This window comes from Octodon degus, unplaced genomic scaffold, assembly GCF_000260255.1.
Source record: "Octodon degus isolate 3935 unplaced genomic scaffold, OctDeg1.0 scaffold00089, whole genome shotgun sequence".
Taxonomy (NCBI): Eukaryota; Metazoa; Chordata; class Mammalia; order Rodentia; family Octodontidae; genus Octodon; species Octodon degus.
This window is the reverse complement of record NW_004524665.1, coordinates 4,904,990-4,915,251: the sequence shown is the minus strand read 5'-3', so window position 1 is coordinate 4,915,251 and position 10,262 is coordinate 4,904,990. Positions and strand designations below refer to the sequence as shown.

The 10,262-nt window shown below is 46.6% G+C and overlaps 1 protein-coding gene across 1 annotated transcript in view; it reads right to left on the bottom strand.

The window, feature by feature from the left end:
* Positions 1-10,262, bottom strand: part of Trpm8 (transient receptor potential cation channel subfamily M member 8) — a 105,269-nt gene that overhangs the window by 18,818 nt on the left and 76,189 nt on the right. The window contains exons 22-24 of the mRNA XM_004637332.3: positions 9,540-9,730; positions 4,084-4,183; positions 459-492 (exon numbers count right to left, since the gene is read on the bottom strand). Of these exons, the coding sequence (XP_004637389.1) occupies positions 459-492; positions 4,084-4,183; positions 9,540-9,730 (325 nt within the window). The remainder of the gene's footprint in view (positions 1-458; positions 493-4,083; positions 4,184-9,539; positions 9,731-10,262) is intronic.

Here is a 10,262-nt window from a genome sequence, read left to right as displayed (position 1 = left end):
CTCACAGGCTTGCCACAGCTCTTCTGAGATCTCTGGCGGATCCCTGTAACTGCAGACTCTTCACCTGCCTCCACAGCAGACAGAAGGAGAGAGCCCTGGTTACCCAGAGACACAGGTGACCTAAAGGTCAGAGGTGTGGTATTTCTAAGTGGCCGGAAGCATGAGAAACCATTTGGCTCCAGCCCCCAGCTCATAGCTAATAAAGCAAGAAGACTTCATATGGACAAGTGCCCCTTCTGTCTTATTTGTTTGGTGCCAGGAGTGGAACTCACAACCTTATGCTTGCCAGGCAGGTGCTGTGCCACTGAGCTATATTGCCAGCCCTTCTGTTTGCTTGTTTTTTTATTTTTTAAACGATTAACTTCCTTTGCTTTCTCACTGTCACTATTGACTTCTAACTGAAAGCTCAGATATTAGAGATATTTTTAAAGTTCCAAAAACAATAAATAGAACCATACCTTTGTATCCAGCTGTCTAAACCGATGCCTCATTCTGCAAAGAAATGAGAAAGAAAGTCTGAGAGAGGGCTCTTTGGCCTCATTTCAGTCTTCAAAGGGGCAGAACACAGGTCATTCTCATTTTCAGCTCAATCAAGGGCCAGCTGCATTCACCTCTTGGATTCCTCTGCTAATACGCAACCAGATCAGAATCCCTTCTTGCCACAATGAGAGGTACAGAAAATAATCACGGCCCCTGATGGTCAGGGAAAGACCACCTGTAAGGCCCATCCTCCTCCTCCCCACAGCCTCAGAGTCTAGGAAACATGGGGCACTGCGCCACTGCTCCAGGTGAGTGCGTCTGGTGTGGCTGTCAGCAATGTGGAGCCTAGCAATGGCTTCCCTGAGCTTCCACTCACTTGCTCTTTGCCACAGCACACTGGAGGGGTGCAGGGGGGCGGGGGGTCTGCACCTGCAGGAGGACTGACAGCTGTCTGCGGAGGCTGCTAGGCTCCATAGTGGGATAGACAGGCTTTTATAGAAGTCATGACCCATTACTGCGGACTGCTGGGAGACTCAGCTGAAACTTAGCCGTGTCTATAAGATGTTCAATGACTATGTTTATCAGTTACGTGGGTATTTAGAACAACTCTATGCAATTCAAAACTAACACTCAAGACTGCAGGGAGAGCTTATAGCAGATCCATCAGTGTGTTTCCGTCTTCTGATCGCTGTACTTCGGCACCAAAGAGATAAACAGGTGCGAGGGCCCCGCAAGATAAAGCCATCTGCCCGTGACCTGCAGAGCTTCCTGGAACCCATCCCTGCAGAGTTGGCTCTTGTTACCTGACTCCTCACTGCTGGTTCCAACTACCTCTTTCTCCCCCAGGACTCTGAAGGACAACCAGGATCACAGGGGTGGCTTTTCCCTTCTTGGAAGGCTGGCAAACACTCTGTGTGTGTGTGTGTGTGTGTGTGTGTGTGTGTGTGTGTGTGTGTGATCCTCCATCACCTGGGTGATGCCTACTGGCACTACTGCTGCCTCCTGCAAGTGCTCCTTACAGAGCAGGTACAAATAAGCTGTCTACACTCTGCCAGCTTCCGGATGTGGGGGGATTTGCAGGGGAGGATCAAGCAACTGCCATACTTGTAGAAATATAGACAAAAGCCTGACATCCCAAGAAAGCAGGGAACAATAGACAGGGCCCAAGGAGAGTTGCTGTCTGTTTACAAATTCCCAGAAAGCTGGATTCAAGGCTTCAGATAACAGTTTCTCCTGCAGACACAATGTCCTTTGATCCCTTGCTTGGGATGTTATCGGCTAGCATTTGTGTAAACCTAGTGTTAGGCAAATGGTGGAAGTTAATAGAGATAGTAGTTTGTATTCACTTAGATAATTATGCACATTCCAATGTGAGATGCTTCTGAAGCTCTGGGCTCACTTGGAGAGAGACTAATCTCAGTGAGACCTCTGAAGCTACATTCATCAGGTCTTCTCGTCCTTTCTTTCGGCACCGACCCGTAACATACAACAAGTGGCACCCAACGTGGGGCATGGAAGACGACCAGGGGTGAGTTAAGAGAGGCCTGACTGCGTGGGAAATGTATGCCCAGAGCAGGCGAGACCACCGGGAAAGGCTCAGAGTAATGGGGAACTCCACTTCAGTAGAGAATGAATATGTCCGTCTTATTCGGATATTACTCAAAGGAGCGGGTGTAAAGGTGAAACCAAAGAGTTTCAAGGAATTATTTTTCTTTATTTTTAAAATTTATTTGTGTGTGTGTGTGTGTGTGTGTGTGTGTGTGTGGCCAGCTCAGCCCACCAAGGGGCGGGGCTGGCTGGCATGTGGTGCTGGGGGATTGAACCTCGGTCCCTGTGCTTTGCTAAGCTTGTTCTAAGTAGGTGCTTTAGACCACTGAGCCATCTCACCAGCCCCTTATTTTCCTTTATAAACAGGCATTGTTACTGGTTTCAGCCTAAGGGAAAGGCTGCTTCAAACTTAAAAGTTTAGAAACAAGTTAGGAGAACGCTGCATCGTGCTCATCAAAATGAGGAAACAATTCCTCTTCATGTGTGGGCTCTTTGTAGTTTAATTTCCTTAGCCTTGGAGCCATTGCAACTGGACTCAGAAGAGTCTAAGAAATATTTGAAAGGGTCAGTTTCAGATGCTGATATTCTTAAACCTCAAGAGCAGCTTCCGCACAAATATAAATCTACACATGAGACCTTTTTAAGACCTCTGCCTTCCTCACTCTCAAATGCAGAGGCCAACATAGCAAAAACAAAACAAAACAAAACAAAAAAAACAGAGCAGGGGGCCTCTGTGGTGCATAATTACGATAAGGTTGCACCCCCTCAAGACCAACTACTAAAAGGCGCTCCCCGGTATACCAAGAGTGTTAGTCCTTTAAATTTCTCGATGTGCTATATTGGGGATGAGTCTGACAAACCAGCTCCTAAAAGGACATTTATGGCTTCACAGACCATCTCCTCAAAATCTGAGAATTTGGAGTATGTAAAACAACAACAACAACAACAAAAAAAAACACCTAAGAATGAGATAAGTGACCTGCGAGCCAAGGTAAGGCAATTATCACAATTGCTTTCTAAATTAATTTTAAAAAATGGAGGTCTCTACCCCTACAGTTTCTCCTTTTCAGTTCACAAAAAATCAGCCTCTACTGCCATCTTTTAACCCTTCTTTTCCTCCATGTGAGAAAAAAAAGGCCCCATAAAAGTGTATAAAAGTGTAATATCTCAGGTTCTTCACTTCGAGGCACAGCCTGGGGAAAGGGACAAACTGAGATCGGGAGGGCCCCGTGCTCCCATCCACTCTCATCCTAGGTTGACCCAGATCAACAAGTACAAGGTAGGTTCAGCTGCAGAGGCCTGTGTTCCTGGTGCTAAGTAGGTGGGTCATGACCATGACATACAAAAAAACCCTTTATAGGTACTAAAACCATTAAGCTGCTCCTAGCAGCTGGGCAGCACACCTATAGAATAAAATCAACCAATGACAGAGCCCTGGTGCTAAATGGTCTACAAGGGTTTTTTTTGGTGTAATTAATGTTTATACAGAAAAATCAAAGTTATAATTCTATCCAACCAAACCATGGCTTAAACCACACAGATTCTTTTATTGCACAATTAATCATTCATTTTTGCTAAAAATTTTAAAATTGTTAAAAAAAATAGTGGGTTAAAAAATAAAAATTAAAGAAAAAACATTTTAATGGCTTTTCAAATGCAAATATGGGTGGCCTCCAGGTAAAATAACTACCAAGGTAAAAGGTCACTGCCCCAACATATTTTAAAACACTACTTAAAATTTTTTTAATTCCTAATAAGTTTGATTGCTTGTTTTACTGTCCTAAATTAAACATGACATTAAAATAGGGCTTTGATATTTTACAAACAAATATAAAGGCTTAAAATAATGTGTAAAAGCCATGGGGTTTAAACAGTCACTTAATTTGACATTCATTTAAATAATAAAAGGTCTAATGGTGGCCTCCAAAGGCCACTGTATGATCAAAATTCTGTTAAAGCATAAGAGAGACTAATCTCAGTGAGACCTCTAAAGCTACATTTATCAGGTCTTCTCATCGTTTCTTTTGGCACCAACCCATAACATACAACACATACTCTTCTGAGTTGTCATTGGCTTTCGTGTTGATCTTGACGAGGTAATTTTCCTTCATGACGCCCTCCCATGCCAAAGTCTCATTGTCCTCATTTTTGAAACCTGGAATAATGAGAAAAGAAAGACATTCAAGTTGTTCCATTTGCCTCTTGCCTCTTGCTTTTCTAAATCAACACCTGCTGGGCATCTCGTAAGACCTGGGCACTAGAAAAGTGGGGCTCTGCCTGGCTGAGCTCACTGCCACTGCCCATCAGTGGCTGCCCGGGGCAATGGGATATTAATGGCTTTCTGGGTATTGATGAAGAATCAGAGCTCCTTGAATAGAACAAGCACTCAATCTTTACTCCGAATACTGATCAATTCTAATCTTGTCTGTGTGTTTTGTAACTTAGCAAAATCACCCCACTGAAGCATGTGGTCCTCACGTGGGATGGCATATGCTCCTTTTCTGCTTCGATGGCATATAAATGCTCAGCCATGCAGTGGGGTGATTGCCGGTGGCTCCCCAACAGGCCACCTAAAACAGCAGCGAGAGCTTTGGGAGAGAGGAATATAAGCCGAGGAGATTGCTGCCATTCTTATCAAACACACAGTCTGGGTGTGGATCTGAAAAAATATTCTCACTTTGGTCTTTCTCTTTCATCCAAGCCAGGTCAGGGTGGAAAGTGGCCTGCGACATGCTCCCATCTCAGTCCAGCTTCTTACAATACCGGATGGCAGACAAGCGAAAGAGCCAACGGTCCCTTCACCCACATTCCAGGTACGAGTGCAGCGGACACCCCCCTGCCCCATGAATCCGTGAGCATGGGAAAGCACATGTGTTTGTGCCAGGGCCTGCTGGGAATGGACTTGAGCAGCTTGCACTTTTAACTTACCATTCACACATACTCATCATCATGTGAGAGTCTGGGAATTACAGCATCTTCCTGTGTTTAAAAAGATTTAACTGAGGCTCAAAGAATCAATATGTAATGCTTCGATTCACACAGATCCCAGCTCAGCAAGTTTATTTCCGGGAAGCAGCCTGGAGATCGAAGCCAGGGCACTGTATGTGTGGGTTATACCCTACCCTGGCCCCCACGTTTTACTGAGACAAGGTCTTGCTGAATTGTCCAGGTCAGACTCAAATTTGCAATCCTCCTGCCTCAGCCTCCCAAGAAGCTGGGATTCTATGTGTGTACTACCATACCCAACTATATGAATTTATCTTTAAGTGGTGGTATTTCAGTTTACAAAATAGTTCTTAACCACATTTTGAGAATTTATATTGGCCCCAGCAATGTATTCCCAACATCTTTTATTCAAACTAAAATACATGTGGAAGCAAAAGAGGAGAACTTAAAAATCAACACAGAAAGACTGAAGCTCCAGAGCACAGACGGAAAGAGAACGAGCATGACAGACAACCAGGAGAAGCCAGCCGGGCGCTGTCCCAGGCAGGGCGGTGTATGCGGAAGTGGTGGCAGTGTCCTCATCTCTCATCCTGGAAAATCAGCAGGCTTTAGAATCATCCCTGTGCTCTGTGTTGGGAAGGATGTGGGGAAGCAGGCGGCCTGCAGGATGGGAAGAGTGTGTGGTGGAGGGCACAGGCAAGAAGGGAACAGGCAGCACCCCAGCTGGGCACACTCTTTATCTAGAAGGGTCCACTCCAGAAATAACTCAAAGAACAATGATGGAGAGAATCCGAAAAGCACACACGAAATTCTGCATCGCAGCATCTGCTAATAAGACTCAAAGCAACCTAAAAGCATGACAACAAGGGATTGGTTAATTATGGTACAGCCCTGGCGAGGTGATTACAGGGTTAAAAATCAAAATCCAGGTAGATCAGACTGTTAGAAAACAGACATCTATTTTACGTACTAGATATTTTCATAGATATTGAAAATGTTTATTGTGTATTATTAGATAAATGAACAAATTAAATTGAGTGTGTGTGCAGACGGCAATTCAGTTACTCCGAATCCACACAAGAATAATGAAGGCCCCGGGGTGCGCCGAGACTGTGACTGAGACTGGGCGTGGTGGTGCCTACGTGTGATCCCAGCTCTTGGGAGGCTGAAAACAGGAGGATCACTACGAGTCAGATCTGAAGTGAGCCTCTGAAGACCTTGTACTAAATAAATATTTTTTAAAAAGAATGAAAAATATGCCGCAATGCTGCCAATATATTTTTTCCTTTTTTGTTGGCTACATGTCCCTGTGATCATTATTTGTACATTTCTGTATTTTTCAAATGTTCTGTAATGAATATAGATTGCTCTTTGAATTGCAAAAAATACATACATTTTGTAAAAATGCAATTACTGGGCAGCATCCTTTATATAGCCTGAAGATATCCCCCAAGTGAGTACCAAAACTGAAAATCTGGATTCTGCTTTTCTAAAAGTTATTTGAAAAAGCTTTCGCTGCCCTCCAAGGACAGGCAATTTCAAAGTAAATTAAACTCTCGACCTCCACACGGAATGGAGGCAAATGCGAAGCACATTTAGGAAATGAACCGTCCATCCGGGATGGAAAACACAGCGGCTTCCGGAGCTGAGACCCTGCGAGGGGCGGTGCGCGGCGCGGGCACGTCGGGCCGCAGGAAGCCGGGCTCTGCTCTCTGCGGCCGCCACCGCGCCATCCATCCGGGCGAGGGGCCCTGAGGTCTGGGGACTCCCGCCTGGCGGGCTCCTTGTTCCTTCTGCAGAAGTAGAGCCTCCGGAGGAAGCAAAAGCATTCACACGCCCCTACGACTGCCGCAGGGGCTGGAGGACAGGCGGGTCCTGATTCGCAGCTGTCATTCCCGAGCTGTCCTTCCGCTTCCGGGGGTGGGGGGGGGGGGGGGGGGGAAAATGTGTGCCCATCCCCCGTTCATACTACACTTGGTCACTGAGTAGACTTGGGGAGAAGGTGTTGCTTTTCATCCTGTCAGCTGAATCTCACCCCAAATCTGGAAGGGCGATCCATCTTCCTGTGCACTGCATTTCCGGATTCCACTGATCCTGGGCTGAGCGAAACAGAATCCCGTTCAGCCCTTCTGCCGCCAGCGCCCAGCGGCAATTCACCACCTCGGAGGGCAATTCATTCATTTCCAGACGGCTGTTAGTCATTCCTTTTTCTTTCTACCGAGTCAAAGATCTTTCTCACTGAAACTTTTATCCACTGTTTTCTTCTCTGGGCCCATTTATAGCAAACTTGTAAGCCTTCCAAAGCCATGCGCCAGTCCCTTGAGCCCCCTCTCAGGTCCTACGGACACTCATCCCTAACGTGATTTCAAGACAGGCCCGGGGCCATGTGATCAAGTGCCTCTGACTCTTGGACACGGTCTCTGGGTACACTGAAATTACAGATCTGAGCCTTCAGCCTTCATCCCTGGTATAGGGGTGCTTTAAATTCCTTTAGTTAGAAACGGCTCGCTTTGTCTTCCTAGGCAGAAGCACAGAGTAAGACATGGCAACCTTCGCAAATCACCAAAATGTTTGCTTCAAGAGAGGCAATGACATGTGTGATAGTTACTGACACCCCAAAAGTGACACATAACGTCTTGAAATAATGCCATCAAGAGAGCCGACCCTGGTGATTGTTTAAACTGTGACAGGGTTGGGTATTGTTGGCACATTTGCATTGTGAAGTCCAGTTGGCAGGAGGTTAAGAGTTCCAGGGAGGGCACAGAAGTAGATTCGGCCCACTATTTAAGATCTGACTTATGGGCATGTTGCTTCCACTCCTACATAAGGAACCTCAGGCCAAAAATTCTTGTCGAGTTGATCTTTTTCTTAGGTGCCACTAATTACTAAGTAGGACTTGTGCTTTCACTTTCTGAACCAGCAAAATACTTGTAGTATTAAGAATGGGGTAGGAATGATCACCCCAGTATGGAACAGGATCAGGGTAGTCAGGGGAGGAAGACCAGAACACACCCCCATCCCCAGCGGCCAGTGGAAGACACCAGCCCTGAGGATGGCTAGGAAGAGAGGCTAGCTTGTGCTGGCAAAACTCAGTGTGGAAAACAGAAGATTTTCCCGCACCTACAACTGCCCTCAACTCTCTGCATTTGACAAACACCTTTAGTGGAAGCAGTGCTCCTGGGGGAGGAAACGTCTCAGAGTCCTCCCTCTCCACAGCGCCCTACCATGGTTGCTGTCCTCCAAGTCACCAAAAGGAGCACCAGGATTGGAGGGGCACAACTTCACCAAGAAAGCTGAGAACGCTTCCATACAGGCCCTGGAGCTTCTCTGTCCCACTGATTTCGAGGGAGCAAGTCCAGTCATCCAAGAGGTACTGGGGCACACGTTTCATAGTTGTCACCACTCACTGCACTGGTGTGTTTCCTGTCTCCGTGCTTACTTTCCCCAGGGATTCAAGTTGACTCAGTGGGGCCTGTGTGACTCTGGCTGTGAGACATGCCCAGGTCTTCTCTCAGCCTTGCGTCCTGGGAATTCCTCTCTCCTCTCATCTCACCTCTGTCCACTCCCTGCTGTTGCTGCCCACGGCTCACATCCTGACTGCTATCCTAGCCCTCGCCTCTTGGTCTGACCAATGGTTCAGGTAGATCCTGTTCTACTTAGCACTGCATCCACAATGCCTGGCTGCCACACAGTGGCTACAGGACAGCCATCACTCCCCAGGTCCATTTCGTCCCTGCGTCACACGCTCCCAAGATACTGTCTGCTCCAGCTTAGGTCTGGCTCCAACCAACCAACCAACCAACCACAGCTCGGGAGGCCAGGCCATGGGCCTTCTCCATGGCTGCGTCCTGAGAACTGGACTCATCTGTGAGGGAACGGACGCTTCCTGCCATCTAACTGTATCTACAGCATTTGCTTTTCCGTCTGCTAAGGGAGGCCGTGGTTTCCTTTTCATGCCTTGCTTCACTTCCCCATGCAGTTGCTCTCCATCCTTGCCCTTACACCATCTTTAAATTTAGAAGCACAGTAAGTATGCAGATGAGAGGCTGAGTGGGGGATCATTAGAGAAACGTTCCCCAAGAGGACTATGGGAAATGAAGTTGGTAGGCTGTTGCGTTTGGAATTTCTAGGAACTCAATCATTTTCTTTTCCAACTTTTATCCTACTTCTTAGACATCTAATGAGAGCCTTTCATTGGTTTTTGGTGGCTGCCTAAGTTACAGATGTTATATGGTTTAGGACATGCGACCCCAAAACATACTACCTTGCCATGCTGAATATTTAGTCATGCTGTGACACCAGTCCATGAATTCTGCTAGTTTATCAGACTATTTATGTTATTATTTAGTTTCTGAAAGATAGTTTCCCAAAATAAAACTATCCAGTTAGGCCTTTATCTTTCCTTATTTTGTCTACTCTTTCTGGCCTGATGCCTGACCTCAAGAGATGTACAGAGGTGTCAGTGAACAGACTGCTAATAATTCCTTCCTGTTACACTAAGGTCCTCACATCCTGCCAAAATCACATACTACTTCTGCACCTGGGATCGTGGGGAGGCCACTCACAGCAGGCAGAAGATTCTGGGTTTTTCTCCTTGCAGCAACACTTGAAGAACTTCTTCACCACCATGTAGAAGTAGGCGAAGACCACGAAGGGGAAGGGGATGTTGAGGCGGCTGCAGTACTCCTGCACCAGGAAGTACCTCTGGAACTTCCAGACCTGGTCATTGTTCTCCTGCACCGTCCCCACTGTGTAGCTGGCAGGAGAGAGGAGAAGCCACTGCTTAGAGATCAGCCCCATGTCTTTGCAAGAGGTGTGCAGCCACCACTTCCTTGCCAACTGCAGGCATGCTGATGTCAAGCTACCCCGGAACCAGCTTGGTCCAGACAACAGGGAAGCCTATGCCCATCCAGGGCCAGAACGAAGGGCCCCCGGCCCCCTGCGGTCGTGCTGGCCCCAGAGCACCTGGCTCTTGTTCTGTTTCTAATTACATGCACAAAAATTTCAGTGACCTCCAAAATTACTTTTATTTTGAAATATTTCAAGGATTCTGTTTTTCATTTGTTTGTTATTGTGTGTGTCACTAAGAGGCCCAGATATCAACTCTCTTGGGAATAATTTGCTCCCTCAGCCAACTTTAATCGTGTGCAGTTAGGAGAAACAGCTGGTTAGCACTTATCAAGAGCCTTAAATGCTCACTTTTAACCCAGTGACTTCTGGTTGCAATTTTTTTTTTTTTTTTTTTCTGAGTTGAACTCAGAACACTATGCGTGCTGGCAGGCACCATG